Consider the following 21,028-nt stretch of genomic DNA (forward strand, 5'->3'; position numbering starts at 1 on the left):
CAATGGGGTCAATGATGAGCAGGTAGCGTCCTAGTCTCACGATGTGGGATGGATGGTCCCTTTGATCGAAGGTGATCGGTGATTCCGATCAGCTGAGGAAGAAGGGGACGACCGTCTCGGTGACGCATGCCTCTCGATAGCGGATCTTGTGCTGGCGCTTGGACAAGATGACATCGGATCCACCAAAGATCATGATGCACTCGTCGGGCTTAGGGAAGCCATCTCCATCCTTGCTTGCCGTGCCCCCCTTCTTGGATGCCGCCTCTTTGTCATCTCCCTCCTTTGGCCCGCTGGCCTATAGGAGGAAGCGTTTGAGGAGCTCGCATTTCTTATAGAGGTGCTTGACGGGGTAGGCATGGTTGGTGCATGGACCATCCATGAGTTTGTTGAAGTGGTTAGGCAGTCCCTATTGGGGCTGCTTGGCCGTGCGATCGGTCGCGGCGACCAGCGCGGAGCTGTTCGACCGGCGTTGATCTTTTTTGTTTTTCTTGCCCCTCTGCGTGGAGGGGCCTTCATCCGAGTCCATGCGCTGGCTTTGACCTCATGCCGGCCTCTGCTAAAGACTGCTCCAACCACCTCCTCGCTAGAGGCGTGGTTGGTGGCGACGTCGAGTAGGTCGCGGGTGATACGGGGTTTCAAGCAACCAAGCTTGTGGATTAGGGACTCGCAGTTCGTCCCGAAGAGGAACGCGCTGATGACATCTGCGTCGACGACATCGGGGAGGGAGTTGCATCGCTAGGAGAACCTACGGATGTAATCCTGCAAGGACTCATTGGGCTCCTATTGATAGCTCTTGAGGTCCCAGGAGTTTCCCGAGCGGACATACGTCCCCTAGAAATTCCCGACGAAGACCCTCTTGAGGTCCGCCCAGTTGCGGATGATGTCGTGCGGAAGGAATTCAAGCCATGCCCAAACATATTCCCCCACACAAATGGGAAGGTATTGAATGATGAAATAGTCATCATCCACTCCTCTGGCCCGACAGGCGAGCCAAAAGTCTTCGAGCCAAATATCTAGGTTGGTCTCCCCAATGTATTTGGTGATGTTGGTGGGTGGCCAAAAACGCTGCGGGAACGGTGCTCTTCGGATATGCCGACTGAAGGCCCATGGCCCCGGGCCCTCAGGGCTAGGGCTCCAATCGTCTGGCCGGTGACCGTGCCTAGGGCGCGTTTCACTAGTTCCCTCGATGGTTTGGCCAGGGTCTGTGTTGCCTACTATTGTATGGTGGACATTGTTATCGTGTCGAACCCGATGCCGGTTGTTGATGATGCTACGAGCGTCCTGGTACAGATCAGGCCACTCGTGTACTGGCAGTTGGTGTGGAGCAGGCGCCAGGTCGGACCGTGGCGCGACTGCCGCACCCCGAGCCGGACCTGACGGCTGTGGTGGCAAGCGAATAGAGCGATCCATCTGGTGTGTCCTCATCCCCACAATGGGGAGAGAGGGCGCAGGTCGGAGTCATGACATGGAGCTTTCTGCCTGTTGGACGGTGGCGGCTTCTACTAGAACCCAGAGGTTCTGGTAGACTGCCCACTCCTGAGGGTCAGAGGGCTCAGGAACGCCACATAGAAGCATTACCGCAGCGGTGATGTTCTGGCCAGCTCGGGTGAATTGAGGGAGATCGTTCCCCTCGTTCATGATGTCGTGTTGGACCTAACAGGCGCGACCCCGAGCGCCACCTGTCGGGCCATGCACATGGGGCGCAACGGGCTGTACTGACGGCATCAGCGTAGGCGGCGGCTGGTTCTACCGTCGTTGTCATAATTCCTCAGCATGTGCTTGCGTAGACGCAAGGGACCCCGCACACGGGTTCAGAGGGGTGTGAGTTTGCGCAGACTCTGCAACCACCGATGGCTGTCCCGGAGCGTCTGCCATAGCGCACTTCTTGGGACAGACAGTGGTGGGGTGCCATGTCACTGATGCTAGAACTGTTGCTCTCGCCCTCACCATCCGGGAGTTCATGGGAAATGCAGGAACGCAGCCTGCCATTCCCACGAACTCAGACGTGAGGGGGGATGGTGCCTGCATCCTTCGGAGCCCCCGAGCATATGCATCCACAGAGGACACGAGGCCATAGGGGAACCGATCGTATGGTGTTTGTGGCATGGGCGGTACATTCCCTCCGGGTGATTGGTGGGAGATAGTAAATAAAGAGCGAATAGTAGTACGCATATTACTTACAATGAGGTTTGAGCAGAGAATTTGCTCGGAATGAAGCGCAGATGCCGCGTCGTCGAAGTCGCGCGTCCCGGAGTCAATGGAGGACGTCTCCCCGATGGGTGCCGGGTCGCGAGTCTCCTCACGGAGGTGGAGTACGCCGAGTTGGTTGGCGATGAAGTCTAGCCTTCCGAAGAGGAAGACCTGGGATGGCTCGAAGACGGGTGGAACCCACATCCTGGCAGGCGAGAGTGCGGGAAACTCCAACGAGCCGAAGTGAATCGTATCGCCCAAGCCCGCCACGGCTAGGGTGGCGAAAAAATGGGCCATCCGATGACCAAAAAAGTGTTGAACATACAGCGTCTTCCCCACAAACGGCGCCAACTGTCGGTGCAGAAAGTGACCAGCTAGTGAATATTTGTAGTTTTGCTGTACGTTGTGATCGGAGGTGGCCTAGCACTCAATGACATATGATTTATACTGGTTCAGACAACGTGCCCTACATCCAGTCGGGGTTGGTCGGTGACTTTATTCCTGAGCCCAGGTGCTCAAAGTTTGTAGTGGGGTTACAAACAAGAGGGAAAAAGATGGGGTGTACAAGAGGTCCGGTTGGCTTCGACCGGAAGGGCCGAGAGTGACAGGAACTTCGCTATGAGCTAAGTGTTCAAGTGGGTGCTTGAGGTCTAAACCTGGTGGTTCTGTGGTTGTGAGCTATCGATCTAAAGAGCTCTGGCCTACTGGAATCGGTCGGTCCTTTGTTGGAGGAAGCGCACCCCCTTTTATAGATGAAGGGGATGGCTTTACAAGTGAGAGGGTGAGGATACGTATGCTGCCGAGCCTTATTGCCCACGCCTACCAAGCCTTGTTGCCCACACCGGCGGGTATAAGATAGTGGTAGGCGCCTACAATACTGTTGCTGTCGTTGTAAAATGTCAGATGCACACGGGAGGTCGCGCTGCCTTTTTCAAGGACGGTGGACGTCGGTACCTGCAAATACTGTTTGATGCATAGAGGCATGTGAGGAGTCTCGCTATGTTCACCCGGTACGGTAAATCCTGGTACCCATACCGCTATCGATGTCCAGAGACACGCGGGGGGTCTTACCGTATGGGAGTTTTAGCGGCTCCTACAATACTGTAGAGAGAGATGTCGGCGCCTACAATACTATTTGTGTCAGGGTAGCTGCAGAGTACTGTTCCGTGCAGGGTATGGTCCCTGGTACAGTGGTTTTGACTTGTGAGCCTTGCCTTGCCTTTCTCCGCACGTCTTCTGGTTCCTACCGAACGGGCGTCCCCGCTCGGATGGCTCCAGTCGGCTCTGAGTGCGCCGATCGGAGAAGAGCAGTGAGCAGGGTTCCTACGAGCCCCGGTCGGAGGGACGCGGGGTCGGAGTCGGAAGTAGGGCTCGGAGGCAGGCCTTCCAATCGAAGAGGCCGTCGAGAGACGGCTAGAGCTCGAATCGAGAACTCTGGTCGGATAGGTGGGTTGAAGTAGCCGATGAGCGGGTGTTGCTCTTCTTGGGCCTGGTCTTCCGGTCGGTTGCTGGACCGCCCCTTTGCCCTGTTGTTTTTTAGACTCTTGGGCCGAGCCTTGACGCAGAAGCCGGTCCCCGAGGGACCCCGGGTTTATGAACCTGACAAATTTATTGTAAAGTTGTCCCGCATAAAACTGTGGTGCATACTTTGTTGTATTGCACTCCTTCCACCATGGAAAAGAAATACAATTCTAACATAGCACCGACTTAAACTGGTTTGGATTTGACTATGTTTATATAAATTCATTTTTTAGATTTATCGTGCAATATTTTTTTGTTAATATATCTATTTGATGTCACAAATATTGACGTTCTTCTACAAACTTGATTGAACTTTATGTAGCCAAACTGAAAATAGAACAGCCGACCATAGTATAAAGAGCAATAAAACACTACATATACATGGATATATCACATGATATCTTATGCCAGAATCAATATAAATCTGTCACATATACTAACCCTATGCTTTTATCGCATATGATCCATTAATTAAAAACACAGATAGAAGCGTGAGGGAGTATTATTGTACTACAGTATCTCCGAATGGTCCTTAAATTAACTCTTTAATTTGTTCTTTTATTAGGAAAAAGAGGGAACATACCTCCAATAGTTTTTCTTACGGTAACTCTATAGAGATAGACGCTTGGTAAAATTTCCCCTCAATTCTCAAATACACATATGCCTTCCATGTTTGCTATCCACTCGGGTGCCCTCTCACCGTAATTTTGCCCGGTTTCTCTCCTTTAGCTCTATGTTTGAGTTTTATTTGGAAGATAAACTATTGAAGAAAAGGTAAAATTACAGGGAGTGCTTGGCTGCACTGGTTGCCACTACACGGCTCTCATAGGCTTAGCCACGACCAACGCAGTTGAACGAAGCCAAAGTTTTTTATTTATTTTTATTTATATATATATATAGCGTAATCGTGGTCTACCAAACAATTTTTAAGAAGATTGTGAAGATGCCCTCACTTTAGAAAAAGTTAATAAAATATAAAAGAAAAAAGAGTTTGAATGTTGTAGTGGACTGAGCGTCTTTGGCCACCACCTCTTCATCAAAACGGGAAGCACAAAGGATCTTTCCAGTTTTCCAAATTCCAAATTCCAAATTCCAAATTCCAAAACGTGCGGAACTCATCGGACGGCTCGCTTCCCTCCAGCCCGGACCCGACGACCCACAGCCACGCAAGAATCGAGTCGCGTCAACACGCGCTCCCCGTAGCCCCGCCCGCCCCACGGCCCCCTCGTCCTTTCGCAGGAAGACACCGGAAGCATCTGGAAGCTCGGGCCGAGACCGCCCGATCCGCATCCGACGGGCCGCGCGCCACCCGCCCCCGCCTCCTGCAGCTTCCAGAGCATTCACTCCCCACCACCCGTCCCGACGATATAACTACCCCCGCCCCGCTCTACCTCCTCCTCACAAACCTCTGCCGGCGCGACACCACGCGTCCCGTCGGATCAAACAACTAGGGTTTCGGAGATGTTCGGGCGCGCGCCGAAGAAGAGCGACAACACCCGGTACTACGAGATCCTCGGGGTCTCCAAGGACGCCTCCCAGGATGACCTCAAGAAGGCCTACCGCAAGGCCGCCATCAAGAACCACCCCGACAAGGGCGGCGACCCCGAGAAGGTGAGCGAGCCGGCTGGTTTCCTCGTCTGGCTCCGATCTGTCCGCGGCGCGGAGTAGTAAGCGGGTTGTCAGGTTTACGGCGGTGTTGAGACGGTTTCTCTAGGTCGATTTCCTTTGGTGCTGGTGCTCGTGGGTGGGGGGCGGTTGATCGGATCTGAGGAGGCGTGGAATTAGATCGGTTTGATGGTTGGGGGTGGTGGAGGGATTCGTATGGGGAAGTAGATGTTGCATGTAATGTAAACTATTAGGTTTATTAGTTGCATGGACACTGTTATGATTATTAGCTGAGCTGTTCATGCCCCTGGAATTAGTCGCTCTACGTGGTTTTGATCGCATAATTAACAATTAATTATTCAAAAGCTTGTTGATCATGCAGAATGCCTTGCTTGGTCTTTTATTTTACTGATGATACCGTTTTAGTCTTGTTAGACCTGTTTGTTGTTTTTGTAATAGATGGTTTGGTTTGCTAGTGCTAGTATAATGGTCAAGTTGTAGCTTTTGATGAAAAAAATGTGAAATTGATTGCCAAACTTACCGGAGGAACTGAGGGACATGCTTAGTTCAGTTTCCCTAACCTGAATATTGTAGTGTGCTCTTCTGATTCTTAAAATTGGTGCACTGATTTGAGTCCCTGAATTGTTAGATGAATGCTCTGACCCTAGAAATGCTTCACTTATTTGAATCGTGAACTATAGACGAATGCTCCTATATCCTAAAAAATGTCAATATGCACATTCTGCTTATGAATTATATCTATAATTCTGTAGTGCGATTTGATTCTTTAGAATGATTTGTACCATATGTTATCATTCAACTATGCAATGATGGTGCTTTGCTCTTGCTTGATAGAACCAGTGGTGATCATTTGCCTAATCTGCATGAATATGGTTATGTTTGGGTGTAAGGCTGTATGAATGGTCGAATGGAGCTGTTAATTTCTGAATGAGATGGAAACTAAGAACTCATGTTTTTGTTTCAGTTCAAGGAGCTAGCTCAGGCTTATGAGGTCCTCAGTGACCCTGAAAAGCGGGAGATTTATGATCAGTATGGTGAGGATGCCCTCAAGGAGGGAATGGGAGGTGGTGGAGGGATGCATGATCCCTTTGACATATTCCAGTCATTCTTTGGTGGTGGCAGCCCTTTTGGAGGTATGTTGCGAAACAGAAACCGATGCAATGTCATTGACATTGAGAATCACCTACATAGTAGCTCACGCTGTATGTACTTGTGCAAAGGTGGTGGCAGCAGTAGGGGCAGAAGGCAGCGAAGGGGAGAGGATGTGGTTCATCCTCTGAAGGTTTCTCTGGAGGATTTGTACAATGGTACATCAAAGAAGCTCTCGCTGTCCCGCAATGTCCTCTGCTCCAAGTGCAATGGGTAGGTCATCTGAATCCAAAGGGATGCCAAAAGCCCAATTATGCTTTATAGATTAGATTTTCAGGATCTCACATGGTGTGTTCTAATCCTGCAATCTTGCAGTAAGGGTTCAAAGTCTGGAGCTTCGTCGAGGTGTGCTGGTTGCCAAGGTTCTGGCTTTAAGGTCCAAATCCGGCAGTTGGGACCTGGAATGATTCAGCAAATGCAGCATCCTTGCAACGAGTGCAAGGGTTCTGGAGAGACCATCAACGACAAGGATAGATGCCCACAATGCAAGGGTGATAAAGTTGTGCAGGAGAAGAAGGTTCTTGAAGTGGTAGTTGAGAAGGGTATGCAGAACGGGCAGAAGATCACATTCCCTGGTGAAGCTGATGAAGCGGTAATGACTCTTTAACTCATTCAGTCCTCAGTTCTGAAGTTATTCCTCTGTACCAAATTAACCTTGCTTCCTCTGTACCAAATTAACCTTGGGTCTTAACTATCTTGTGCTTGTGTGCAGCCTGACACTGTCACTGGAGATATCATCTTTGTTCTCCAGCAGAAGGAGCATCCCAAGTTCAAGAGAAAGGGCGATGACCTCTTCTACGAGCACACACTGATCTTGACTGAATCTCTGTGTGGCTTCCAGTTTGTTCTCACTCACTTGGATAACAGGCAGCTGCTGATCAAATCAAATCCTGGTGAAGTTGTGAAGCCTGGTGGGTGATCTGAACATAAAAGATAGCACTCAACTCTTGATTCTGCCTTCGTGCATCTGGCCAATGCTCACTGTTTATTATAAATTTGTGCAGATTCTTTCAAGGCGATCAACGATGAAGGCATGCCCATGTACCAGAGGCCCTTCATGAAGGGCAAGCTGTACATCCACTTCTCGGTGGAGTTCCCGGACTCGTTTAGCCCTGAGCAGTGCAAGGCCCTGGAGGCTGTGCTCCCGCCCAAGCCAGTGTCGCAGTACACTGACATGGAGCTGGACGAGTGCGAGGAGACGATGCCGTATGACGTGAACATCGAAGAGGAGATGCGGAGGCGGCAGCAGCAGCACCAGGAGGCCTACGACGAGGATGAGGAAATGCCGGGCGGTGCGCAGAGGGTGCAGTGCGCCCAGCAGTAGTCAGCTCGTGGCTGCTATTAGTAGTAGCAATGATAAAGTCTGACGGTGGCGGCAAATTTGTTGTTTCGCTTTATGCGACTACTGTTGGGTCAAGTTTTCCCGCGCGTATTTAATGTGATGATACTTCGGCTACAAGAATGCAGTATTCAATCAGTTAGCTGAAGTTCTGTGATTATGTTTTGCGTTACAGGATCTGTGTGAATTAGCTAGCTCTAGGCACTGTTTAGATCCAATGGCGTTAACAGTTAGTAGCGGTGGAAGGGAGAACACTTCTAACGGCAGTTACTTTCAACCCAGAAACATTATGAGGTACAGAAATTAATTACGGGGTTCAACTGGTAATTACAGGTAAGGCCTCCAGGAACGACACCCAGACTGATCCTGCAGTCAAAATATTCACAAGCACCATCACCGGTGTATCATCAGTACTCACGGTAGAGGCAGCACCGTAGCTCTTGCAGCTAGAATGGCTTCTTGGTTGAAGTCTGTCTGGTAACCAACCACTGGTGACAAACTTCGGCTCTGTTCGGCTGCTCGTAAAGCCGCTTATACTGATTTGTATGGCTGATTTATTAGAATAGAAAAATATTGTACTATAACTTATAAGCCAACTTATAATCACAGCCAAACACTCCCTTCGATACACCGGACTGGAGAATCAAAGAAATCACACAGGACTCATTTATTCAAACAGAGACAACCACTACTATCCACTCAAACAGAGACAGCGGTCGCTCAAACTGTTTTTTTTTCTTAAACCGAAGCCATATAAAGTTCTCATTTCACTGTTTTTTAGAAATCAAAGTTCTGTCAAGGAGAACCTAAAAAGTTATTAGTTGGGGATGAATAAAATTTAACCCCGTCATTAGTTTATATTTGTAAGCTAAAATTTAGCTACTAGTCGTTAATTCTAGTGATCCAAACAATCTTTATAAATCTCACGCCTAGAGTGGTAGAGATGGTTGTAGCTTTTTAGGTTATGTCTGCATAGCTATTGTTGTTAGCACTGTAGGTGCGGCCGCAGCTGCAACTATCTTTGCCGAGCACCCCTTAAAAATCTTTTGTGCAAATGGAATGCGTTTTCGTTCAAATGCTGCGCAGCTCCGGTGTATTAAAAGGCGAACCGTGAGAAGAGAGAGAAAGAGCAAGGTTTGATTCGTACTCCTGACTTGGTGCGAACCGTGGCAATAAACAATGTGTGGAAATAAAAAGTAAGGACATCTTCGCCTGTATTAAAGTCGGCTGACCGGCTGAAGCTATGTTTATTATGAGAAAAAAATACTATATGTTCTACCTGATAAGTTGACTGATAAGTTCAAGCGAACATGCCTGGTCCACTAATCAGCTGCTCTACACACTCTCTGTCCATACAGTGTGTCGACGAAATATGGTCGGCAGTCTACCTAGGGGTATGCCCAAGGTAGTAGATTATCGGCAGATAGATGCGCAAGCTACAAATAAGATGGTGACGCAAGACAGACACGAGATTTTATCCAGGTTCGGCCACCGTGAAGGCGTAATACCTACGTCCTGCGTCTGATTGTATTGGTGTATGTCAATAAGAGATGTTTTCTAGAGGGGTCCTCTACCCGCCTTATATAGTCTGGGGAGCAGGGTTACAGATCTGAAAACTAATCCTAATCGGTTACAATTGCCATAGGTGGTCAGATAAGGATTCCTATTCTAACCGACTAGGATCTTGCTTGATCTCTAAGTCTGTCTTGACTCCTTGCGCGAGATTCCGAGCAGATCGACCGAGCCACGCGTCGTCTTCCACAGGACTGGACCCCCTGGAGTGGCCGGCCCAAGCCTAGCCGTAAGGGTGTAGGGGTTAATACCCCCACAGCTAGTCCCCGAGCACCATGTATTATGTTGTGACACGCCGTTTGATCTTCTTCGGCTAATGCAGTCTGTCTTCATGTCATCTCCAACTGGTTGAAACATCGACCAAGCAAATATGCTAGTATTCTGGTCCGCACAGAGAGCAGTAAACCATGATTATAGCTGAAAATTCCGGTTGTCCGAAGAATGCATGGCGCTCTAAAAAAAGAAAAAAGATTTTTTCCTGATCAAGTGTGTCCACTTGTATTTCTGAAAAGAAATGTAAGTGACCCTTGTACAGTAGTTGTTATGGCCAACAGTCAGAGCATAGGGGTCGATAAAATAAACACATTCACCGTAAGGTGAAGTGTGCCCACTTAGTCCTCGAGCCTGGTAGTAGGTGACGCAGGCACGTGGTGCCAGGGTCTAAAAAGAATTTCCAATTAAGTTAAAAATCCAATCATAATACAAGCGATACGAGATTCACCGGTAGGTGTATCGTACCGATGTAGTCCCCGAGCTTGTTGAAAGGCGAGGTATTAGCCTTGTAGCAAGGTCCAAATAAATGCCTCTCGACTGTATATGAGTACAAATCACATGTAGCCGAGGAGAACTGTCTCCAAGCAATGTCCGGAGAGTGGTCAGAACAGTCCCCGAGCACGATAGTGGTCTGGACAATCCCCGTGCACGATGGTAATCTGGACAGTCCCCGAGCACAACGGTGGTCTGGACAATCCCCGAGCACAACGGTGGTCTGGACAGTCCCCGAGCATAATGGTGGTCTGAACAGTCCCTGAGTACGAGTAGTGCAGCGAAAAACCATTGCCACTTGTACTATTATTTTGTGTATTTTTATTTACTCGTTCTGTCAAGTCCAATCTGACACGTCTGATTAAAAAAGTAGACGAGTATAGCATGTCATACTGTCTTCTTGTCTTTTCAAGCAAACAGTTGCGTGGCACCTGTAAGTAGGTGCGTCAGCGTGGGCCCTCTCACACTGACAACGAAGAGACGCATACACTGGCAACGAAGAGGCGCATATATTGGCATAGATCTCGAGGCTGTGAAAACAACCATCTACGGCGCGTGCGCACGTCTCCCAAGAATCTCGGGCAAACAAAACGGCATAACTCTTGGGTTAAATACAGTATAGGATAGGTAAATTACTTTTTACCGCACCCCATTGCCATTTGCAGCCGCAGCCATCTTCTTCCTATTACCAACCCTAATACCAATCAATCCTCCGCCAGGTCCTCGTTCATCAACAAGGACGGATCCATGGCGAAAAGCGATGCGCAGAAGAAAGCCAGAGTCTTGATGAAGGAGTGGTGGAAATCGAGAAGCAACGAACAGACCATTGAAGACCTCGTCATCATGGGGGTACTCCACAACAAGGAGCTCGCAGGATGGCGTGCGCTGGAGGGCGAGGGATACCCCGATCCACAACTAGGCGAGATCGTGGTGTTCGAAGACTTCTTTAAGTAGGGATTTAGGGTTCCTGTTCATCATTTTCTTTAGGGACTCTGTCTTTACTATGAGATTGAGATTTGTAATCTATATCCCAACTCGATCCTCCTTATCGCCACTTTCATTCATCTTTGCGAAGCATATGGCGGCTTTCAGCCCCATTTCGATTTTTTCCACCATCTGTTCTGTCTGCGGAAGAAAGGAAGCGGCGGCTCAAAGATTGCCGGAGGGGTGTACCTCAACCTCCATGACGGCATGAAAGCCCAGTACCTGCACTGCCCATGGAACACGTCGCTTGATGACTGGTACAAGAAATGGTTCTACATCCACGAAGCCTAACACGATCACACTGTGCGACGTGGGGTACATTCTGGAGAAGAGGACAAGCTGGTCAAAGATGTCCGAGCACCTGGAACAGATTCAGGAAATATTTGGGATGATCCCGTGGAAAAAACTAGATAGCCCGAGCGTGGTCGGGAACTTCATCAGCCGGCAGATCTAGCCCTGCTAGAGGAGGGTACATCCTGGCTACGAGTATCAAGGTAGCGCGGACCCAACGAGGACGAGGCAGGGGGCGCTTGACAAAATCAAAGTCAGAGCCAGAATTGGAGAGCTATTTAACTTAGCTGATCCAAATTATATCAGATTGAGCGACATCGAGCACGCGTTCAAGCTCGCCCGACCTCCCCCAAAGGTAACTCATCTTGCCATGTACCCGTAGTCTTATATTGTGGTAGAAATTTACTGTGTTCGCTCCTATTTGTTTCCCAGATTAATGGTCGAGATAGAGCGACAGTGTTTGTGTCTTCACCCCTTGGAGTAGATTGGCCGCAAGGAGCTGACCCAACCACCCAGACCAACATTGGGATCGAGGACGTCGACTGGCGGTGCTCGGAGCTGAAGAGGAGGTAGCAGCCAAAGCTGCTGGTAAACGGCCGGTGGATAGCAAGCGTCGTCAGGTGATTTTTACTTTGTCGGACGATGATGCAGAGGAGGGAGGGGGATGCAGACACCTTTCGACTCGTCCCTCAAAAGAGGAGGAGGCAACTAGAGTCGATGGATCAAGGTGGCTCCTCCGTGCCAGTGGGACCTATGTCGCCGACCACTGCAGCGCGAAGGACAAGCGGCGGAGGGGTCGAGCACTAAGGCCTAGCGATAGTGCTGGACGTAGAGGGGGACCAGGAGTCACCCGCACAACACGTGGAGCTAGCACAGCCGAAGAGATGCGCCTTCGCCACATCCTTCCGTGCCTCCAACATGTAAGTATTTGTAACCTTGATGTAAGCCAACAATTTGCATTGAATATGATTGCCTTCTAAACGTATCTCAGATGTACTAGGTCGACGTCTACCAAAAATCTGGACCAGCTAGCCGGGAGCGGTGTGGCTCCGCCAGTAAGTTTAGAGCAGACTGCCCAGCAGCCGGCCATCGAGGACCCCATAGCAGAAGATTCGTCAGGGCCTCAGCAAACAAACAGTCAGACAACAATCCCTGAGCAGGGGGTCGAGGGAAGAGCCGAGACAAGCACGAGTGCTCTAAGCGCTGAACCTGCGGAGGGCAACACCTCAGCATCAAGGGTAGCAGAATAGACTGAGGAGCAGTGGCCGGAGGTGAGAGCATAGAGCACGTTATTCAATGCTGCAGCCTGTGGGAAAGCTATAGTTATCGCAGAAGCTGCTAACGCCGGACTAGCACCGAGATCCGAAGAAGAGCCCAAAGAGGATGAAATGGAGGAGGTCCTGGGCCGCCCGCAAGACAAGCGACAATATGTGTATGTGTCGCGTTGGCGGAACGATGAATGGATTGTCCATGAGGAAATCCCAAAGGTCGAAGAGACCAAAAAAGTTGAACGGGCGGCGAAACGGCTGGTGATGGAGGTCTAGGTAGGCTTTGCTTCACCACCTGATCTTGCTGTCTAGTCGAGCTATCTTACTTAGCTATCTGCATACATGACTTAATGAAGACCACGAGGTACCGCAAGAAATGCTTCGACCAGATCGAGGGGATCACTGCAAGCAACAAGGAGCTAACGGTGGAGGTGGAACGCCTGCGCCACCGACTTGAAGCCACCAACCATGAGAAGGCGGAGCGAGAGTCCCAGAACTAGAACCTGGTTGTTCAGCTTAGTAATAAAGAGCGGGAAAGAACAAGTAAGTAGCCACTTTATCATAACGAATACTGCCAGTGTTGCTACATTATTGGTAGTAACAGCTATAGTGTAGGCTTAGAAGCCGAAGTGGTCTGTCTCCGAGAGGAGAACAGTCGTGCAGTCGTGGAGTGTGATTGCTTGAAAGAGGACAATAGAAAACTAGCGCACGACCAGTCATAGCTCCGAGACCACACGACCAAGATGACAGAGGAACTGAAAAGTAAGTTTTCCAAACCCCTTTGCTCACTTTTGTTGCCCGCCTTATTTTGTCGTGGTATGACGTTTTGATAGCTTGTGCGGTTTGCAGTTTTAAAAGTCAATGCCAAGAAGCATCTAGAAGCCGTGATAAAAGAGCGTGACGGCTGGAAGGCGCACTGCCAAGAGATCACCAAGGATTGGGACACTTGGAAAAACCGATGCCAGGAGGTGGCAACGTGCATTTTGTCAGTCCTTAACCTCATCGACCCAGCGCTAACAAAGGACGTGCCAAGGACGCCACAGCTGGGATTGATCGATAGATGCCAAAAGGCACGGGGATGGTTCTAGGAGTTCGTGAAGGAGGCGGGTGAGTACACAGGCACACATGTGCTAAGCATGGTACGTGCTCACTACCCCTTGATCGATCTCATGCGCCTAGAAGCTGGATACCCGAAGGAGGTAGATCCAGACAAGGCTGAGGAGCTACGGATGGCACAGCTAGACTTATCGGTGAAAATAATTAGCGACATTAACCTGAGTGGAGGTGCGACGCCATCCGTACAGGGAATGCCATCGACAAGTCAGCTGGAAACGCCTTTAGTTTCAAGCCAACCGGTGAAGCCTGCGGTCTTGACCAGCTAGGCGTCGGCGGGGCCATCTTCTTTAGCTCGACTAGTGCAAGAGTCCTCGAGACTTGAGCACGATGTCAGGCCCAGCGAGTAGTAGGTGCTGCGTGCCCCGACCAACCATTAGTGTAGGCTATAGCTGTAGAAGAAGATGTAGTTGTGTTATTGTAAACTTGGTCCTTTTCAGGCAAGCTTGTAATAACGTAACTGTGTATCAGTATAAGCTTGTTTGTTTTGTAGAAAACGTATTTAAGCTTGGATATCGTGTTGGTGTAACTAAGTGAGAACATATTAATGTTCTATTTAGTTGTACCAGTTTAGTCGACACGTCATCCTGAAAGGTTTGTATGGCCCTAGTTTGTCTTGAGGTGCGTAGCTCATGCACATGTAGACACACACAAGTCAAACCAGAGGAGACCTGCCGATCACCCATAGCGTAGAGAGCGGATCTCATGTATGCATTGGGAGGAACCGGAGACAAGGCCTGCTCCAAAAACCCGAGAAGGAATGGGGGTCAGTTTTAATGGGTTGAGTTAGAATAACAATAGACTTCGAAGTAACACATTAGAGTGGTCGGAGAAATCATAATAGCTTTATTGAATTGAATCAAAAGTATAAGAGGAGTACATATCTTAGTAGTTAGGTATAGAAACGCCTAAGCTTGTCGATGTGCCATGAATTGGTTATGTCTGTACCGTCTAGATGAGCTAACCCGTAAGACGTTGCGCGTGTAACCTCCTTGATCATGGAGGGCCCTTCCCATAGGGTTGCGAGTTTGTGGACACCAGCCTGATTCGTCTTCCACTTCAGGACCAGGTCCCCAACCACGAAGAACTATTCCTTGACGTTCTTGTTGTAGTACCTGCACAAAACAGCAAGGTATTTAGCTGTACGTACATAAGAATCGAGTCGCTTCTTTTTTGCACTATTCACTTCTAGCTCCCGTACTTCATTGGCCTTGTCTTCGTCGAAGTTCTCTACCCATGCTAATCTGAAGGCTATATTTGCTGGAAGCACTACCTTAGCGCCATAAACCATAAAGTATGGTGATACGTCGATATTGCGACTGGGCTAGGTTCTAAGACCCTAGACCATAGCTGGCAACTCTTTGAGCCATCTTTCGGGAGCTTTATCATTTTCCCTGTACATCCTCTTTTTAAGTGCGTCCAAGATCATACCATTTGCCCGCTCGACCTATCCATTAGCTCTAGGGTGCGCCACCAAGACGTATCTTACTACTATGCTCCTTTCATCGCAGAAGTCCTAAAAAGCGTTCCCAGTAAACTGAGTACCCAGATCAGTGATGCTGCTGTTGGGTATGCCGAAGCGGTGGATGACCTGGTCGATGAACATGATAGCCTTTTCTGAAGATGCTTGCACTAGAGGCATGTACTCTATCCACTTGAAAATTTTGTCGATCAGGACAAAGACGCATGTAAATTTCCTAGGAGTCGGTTTGAAAGGCCCGATCATATCTAGTCCCCAGCATGCGAAGGGCCAAGAGACTGGTATCATCTGAATCTCATGTGCTGGTACGTGGATCCTCTTGGCGAAGAACTGACAACCTTCACAATGGCGGACTAGCTTCTCTGCATTGGCTACGGCTGACGGCCAATAGAACCCTGCTCGGAAAGCCTTGCCAACCTGTGTTCTTGAGGCCACGTGGTTTCCATAGGAGCCAAAGTGGATTTGGTCTAGGAGACATTCACCATCCTCTTAGGTTATACACTTCATCAAGATTTCCTCCTTCGCGTTCTTGCGCCACAAGTTTTCATCGACGAGCAGATACTGCTTACTGCGACGCATCAAGCATTTGTTTTCTATCTGATCGGTGTAACCGCTACCATCTGTCAAGTACTTGATGAAAGGTACTCTCCAGTCAGGCTCCTTAGTGGTCAAAGGTGGTTCGATGGTGTTAAACGCCAGAACCGTAGCCACCAATAGCTGGTCCGGAGGCTTGTCGATCGCAGGATCTTCTTCTTTGATGGAAGGCGTGAGCAGGTCTTGAACAAATATGCCATGTGGGACTTTGGCTCGAGATGATCCTAACTTTGACAGCGCATCCACTGCTTGATTTTTTGTCCCGGACCATATGTGTGTACTCGATGCCATAGAACTTGCCTTCCAGCTTTTTGATTGCTTTGCAGTATGCATCCATCTTTTCGCTGGTCGTATCCCAGTCCTTGTTGAGTTGGTTGATGACCAGAGCCGAGTCTCCATAGACATAGAGACATTTGACACTAAGCTCGACCGCAATGCGCAGACCATGTAAGCATGCTTCATATTCGGCGGTGTTATTAGACGCCGGGAAATAAATCCTGAGGATGTATCGGAGCTGCTCCTTAGATGGTGACACGAAGAGGACTCCTGCTCCTACGCCATCAATGTTGAGAGAGCCATCAAAGTACATCTTCCAATACTCATCGAGCCCCTGAGAGGCAGGTGTGCTTAAGTCTGTCCACTCGACAATGAAATCGATAAGTGCCTAAGACTTGATTGTAGTACGGCTTGCAAATTCTAAGGAGAAAGGGCATAGCTCCATTGCTCATTTGACGATGCGCCCATTCGCATCCTTGTTGCAAATGATGTCTCCCAGAGGGTACTCGGTCATGACCACCACACGATATCCATCGAAGTAATGTTTCAACTTTTGGAATGTTATTAGTATGGCGTAGATCAGTTTTTGAATCTATGGGTACCTGGTCTTAGATTCATTGAGTACCTCATTGATGAAATAGATTGGTCGCTGTACCTTATAGACATGGCCAAGCTCGTCGTGCTCGACCACCATGGCAGTGGAGACCACCTGATTAGTTGCCGCAATGTAAAGCAGGAGGGTTTTGTCTTCTCTGGGAGCAGTGAGGACCGGAGGTGATGTAAGGAACTGCTTTAGCTGTGTAAAAGCAGCGTCTGCCTCCTCCGACCACTCAAACTTCTCGGTTGCTTTGAGTAGCTTGAAAAACAATAGTCCTTTTTTGCCTAATTTTGATATGAAACGACTTAGGGCAGCCATGCATCCGGTAAGCTTCTAAACATCCTTCACCTTTTTGGGCGGCTTCATGTCCAAGACAGCTTTGACTTTCTTCAGGTTAGGGCGTATGCCGTCGTGACTGACGACGTTGCCAAGTAGTATACCAGAAGGAACACCAAAGATGCACTTCTTTGGGTTTAATTTCCATTAGAATGTGTTAAGGGCTATAAAGGTATGTTTGAGGTCGTCGATAAGGGTGTACGCTTCCTTGGTTTCAACAACTACATCGTCAACATTAGCCTCGATGAGGTCGTCGTTTATCTTCTCGTTGAGGCAGGCCTATATGGCGCGTTGGTAGGTAGCCCCGGCGTTCTTGAGCCCGAACGACATGGTCATGTAGCAGTAAGCGCCGAAGGGTATGATGAAGGATGTCTTGATCTAGTCATCCTTTTTGAGAGCAATCTGGTGATAACCAGAGTAGCAATCGAGAAAGGACAGCAACTCGCAACCGGCAGTTGAATCTATGACCTCATCTATGCGAGGTAAGTTGAAGGGGTCTTTAGGATAGTATTTGTTGAGATCAGTATAATCAACGCACATTCTCCATTCATTATTCTTTTTGCGTACAAGAACTAGGTTGGCTAACCACTCCGGATGATACACTTCTTTGATAAATCCGGCTGCCAAAAGCCGTGTAACTTCTATCCTAATAGCCTCCTTTTTGTCGTGAGCGAACCGTCGTAGCTTCTGCTTGATAGGTTTGGCCTTGCCGTCGACATTTAAGGAGTGCTCGATCAAGTTCCAAGGTACACCGGGCATGTCAGCGGGTTTCCATGTGAACACACTCACGTTGCTCCTCAAGAACCTGACGAGCGCGTCTTCCTATTTAGGATCTAGGTTGGCCCCGATAAGGGTCGTTTTGCTAGGATCATCGTCGACCAGCTGGATCGCTTTTTGCTCTTTGGACTTGACGTTCTTGCGTGGGGCCTCAAGCTCTGGGATCTCTAGGTGGTTGGCTGGCGTCTTCTTGGCGTCGAGCATGGTCTCAGCCATGCGAATAGAGAGGTCGTGAGCCTCTGCTATTTTGAAGCTGTCATCCTCACAGGTGTAAGCTGCGTACACGTTGCCCCTAAGAGTTAGAACCCTCTTCTCAGTAGGCATCTTGAGCACCAAATACCTATAGTGAGGTATGGCCATGAACTTGGTGAGTGCTGATCGACCAATGATAGCATGGTAGGTGCCTTCAAAGTCAGCGACCATAAAGTTGATGTTGTCAGTGCGGAAGTGGTCTGGGGTACCAAATTGCATAGGTAGCATGGTCTGCCCGAGAGGTGTAGAGCTCTATCCGGGGAGAACACCCCAGAACTGTGCCTTGTATGGCTTGAGATCAGCCTGGGTTATCTTCAGGGCTGGCAAACTATTCTTGAACAGTATATCGATAAAACTGCCACCATCAACCAGCACTCTGTCAAACTGAACCTTGTTGATACACAGATCAAGAACCAGGGGAAAATGCCATGGCTTAGGTATAGCGGCCCATTGGTCCTTTCTGTTGAAGGAGATCTCACGGTGAGACCAAGGAGGAAGCCACGGATCGGCGATGAGATTGTTGACGTTGGTCACGTTCAAGCAAGCGCGGGCGAGCAGCTTGCATTCTCATTTGGTCTTAATGGACACTTTGCCCCCAATGATGGTGTGGACATGATCGGTTGGCTTGACATACTTGTGACGGGGATCTGCGTCTTCATCATCGTTGTCTTTGTTGTGCTGTTCCCTTGCGTCGTTAGACTTGTCGGATGTATCCAGAGCATGTTGACGCATGTAGATAGACTTGAGAACGTGGCAATTCTCTATGGTATGGTTTGACTTGGGATGGAGCTGGCAGGGTCCTTTCAATGCTTTGGCGTAGTCGTCCTCATAGTTGCGACGTCCGCCACCATTTTTAACGGTGTTAACCTCGCCGTCGTCTTCTCGAGCACGCTTGCCCCTGTAATCGTCGCGGCGATTACACCGCTGATTACACTGGTCGTGGTGGTCGCGGGAATCATTGCGCTGGTTGCGGTGATCAAAATTGTCGTTCCGACCACAGTTGCCGCGGTAGTCGTCGCGGTGTGGGGGATGGTCGGAGCGTGGAACCCTTACTGCTTCTTCGATAATTATCTTTTTAGCATCATCGGCATCCACATATTTTTTAGTAGTGGCTAGGAGCGCTGTGACTGACTCGGGTCTCTTGTAGAGGAGCTTGTCCCTTAGGGCATCGTGGAAATGGAGACCAGTGATGAAAGCCTCGATTGCCTCGTTGTCGGAGATTGATGGGACCTTGATGCGCATCTCCGAAAAGCGTCGGACGTACTCACGTAGTGTCTCATCTTTGCTATCTCGAATCTGCTGCAGACCATATTTGTTGCCGGGTTGCTCGCAAGTAGCAATGAAGTTGTCGATGAATGCTTGCTTGAGCTCTTGCCAAGAATCAAAGTAGTTTGCCAGCAAGCTGACCAGCCATTGGTGGCCTGCATGGCCGACGGCGACTGGGAAGTGGTTAGACATGACATGCTCGTCAGCCATAGCTGATCTGCACGCGGTTTCATAGAGCATGACTCATAATTCGGGGTTCTCCTTGTCGTCGTACTTCTGAAGTTTTTTGAGCTTGAAGTTCTTGGGCCATATGACTTGGCGAAGGTGTGGAGTAAACTGCTTCAAACCCAGAGGGCCGTGGGTAGTATCATATTCCATGCAGCGATAGCTCTCGTGGGATGCACGATCGTTGGCTCTTTGGTTAATGCAATCACGCAGATCGCGTTCTCTGAGGTAATGGCGGAGATCGTTATTGCCATCACGGTGATCTCGGTTGCCACCCTGGTTAACCCTGCGACCGCGGTTATCACGGCGATTATCGCGGTTATCTTGTTGGTTGTCGTCCCGGAAGTCGTGGCGGTTGTCGTTCTGACCACCATCATGGCCACCGTTTTTGTCTTGATGGTTGTCTGATGGGTCGTTGTTGCACAAGCCACGTTGGTTGGGTGGTTGTGAGTGACTTGAGTACTGGCGGCTGTGGCTTGATTCGACTAAGACGAATGGAGCCCAGGCTTGATTTACAATCTCTGCGGTCTGAGCCATAGCAGCCATCAGGTAAGCTTGTATATCATCACGAACTACCTGAGTTTCCAGAGTATTGGGTAGTCATTGCATTGTCGCCATAGCAACAACTACGTTGGCGCTTGGAGTCCTGAAGACCTACTTGTCCCCCACCCTATCAAAGGCATTGTTAAGGTCGCGTGGCTGGACCCTTATGCGTCGGGCCTCCTCTTCTGCCTCAGCTTCAATTTGTCGGCGATTAAACCAGTCAATATTGCGTGCTTCGCGTGCTAGCCTTTCTTGCTCTATTTCACCAACTACCGGTGGTTCGTCATTACTGACAACATTAATCAAGTCTCCTCGCCTTGGTGGGAAGGATGAGAATCGTGAGTATCCCGGGGCGTGGTCTGGGATATCTAGATCGTGTTCAACGCCTTCATCGTCATGATGCTAGAGCTCGATGTGGACAGAGGCATTAGATGCGATGTCGGACGAGGAGCTTGAGCCACCCTCTTGAACTGTGTGGACCGATCCTTCTTGATAATCTTCAATCCGGACCATGTTGACGAAGTTGCGCAGGCCGTAGGGCTAGGCCTGGTGGTTCTCCATCGAGGCTTCGTACTCGGAGAGCCGGAGACCCGTCGCAGGGGCTGACCGGCAACGAACGGAGCGCCCTTTAGGAGTAGATGTGACCACGAGATCCGTACCGAGTCGTGCAGGACGACTGGCCCGAGCTGGTCGGGTAGATCTGTTGGGGTAGTGGTTACCTGCTCATTAGGTTGATTTTGAATTGAACTTACCAGAGCTGGGGTTTCAGTAAGTTTGGTGCTGACCCAATCGATGGAGTCGAGCAGGTCGGTGTTGTCGATCTGCCTCCCTTTGTAGCGAGGAAGCGGACGATGGGTTGTCGG

At 49.4% G+C, this 21,028-nt stretch overlaps 1 protein-coding gene across 1 annotated transcript; it reads left to right on the forward strand.

Moving 5' to 3' along the window:
• The first annotated feature begins 5,105 nt into the window (after window positions 1-5,105).
• LOC136476964 (dnaJ protein homolog) lies at window positions 5,106-7,983 on the forward strand. Its single transcript, XM_066474976.1, has 6 exons — window positions 5,106-5,322; window positions 6,302-6,470; window positions 6,558-6,699; window positions 6,802-7,078; window positions 7,199-7,397; window positions 7,491-7,983. The coding sequence occupies exons 1-6, from the start codon at window positions 5,173-5,175 to the stop codon at window positions 7,808-7,810; spliced, it is 1,257 nt and encodes a 418-aa protein (XP_066331073.1). The 5' UTR covers window positions 5,106-5,172; the 3' UTR covers window positions 7,811-7,983.
• The last annotated feature ends 13,045 nt before the right edge of the window (window positions 7,984-21,028 follow it).

This window comes from Miscanthus floridulus, chromosome 1 (genome assembly GCF_019320115.1).
Source record: "Miscanthus floridulus cultivar M001 chromosome 1, ASM1932011v1, whole genome shotgun sequence".
In the NCBI taxonomy this organism is placed as follows: domain Eukaryota; kingdom Viridiplantae; phylum Streptophyta; class Magnoliopsida; order Poales; family Poaceae; genus Miscanthus; species Miscanthus floridulus.

What these genes read in the sequence shown, in the direction of transcription:
- LOC136476964 (XM_066474976.1), top strand. Translation starts at nt 5,173, where the DNA reads ATGTTCGGGCGCGCGCCGAAGAAGAGCGACAACACCCGGTACTACGAG. An exon ending in CTCTGCTCCAAGTGCAATGG is followed by an intron (nt 6,700 to 6,801) that starts GTAGGTCATCTG and finishes GCAATCTTGCAG; the next exon opens with TAAGGGTTCAAAGTCTGGAG. An exon ending in CTGGTGAAGCTGATGAAGCG is followed by an intron (nt 7,079 to 7,198) that starts GTAATGACTCTT and finishes GCTTGTGTGCAG; the next exon opens with CCTGACACTGTCACTGGAGA.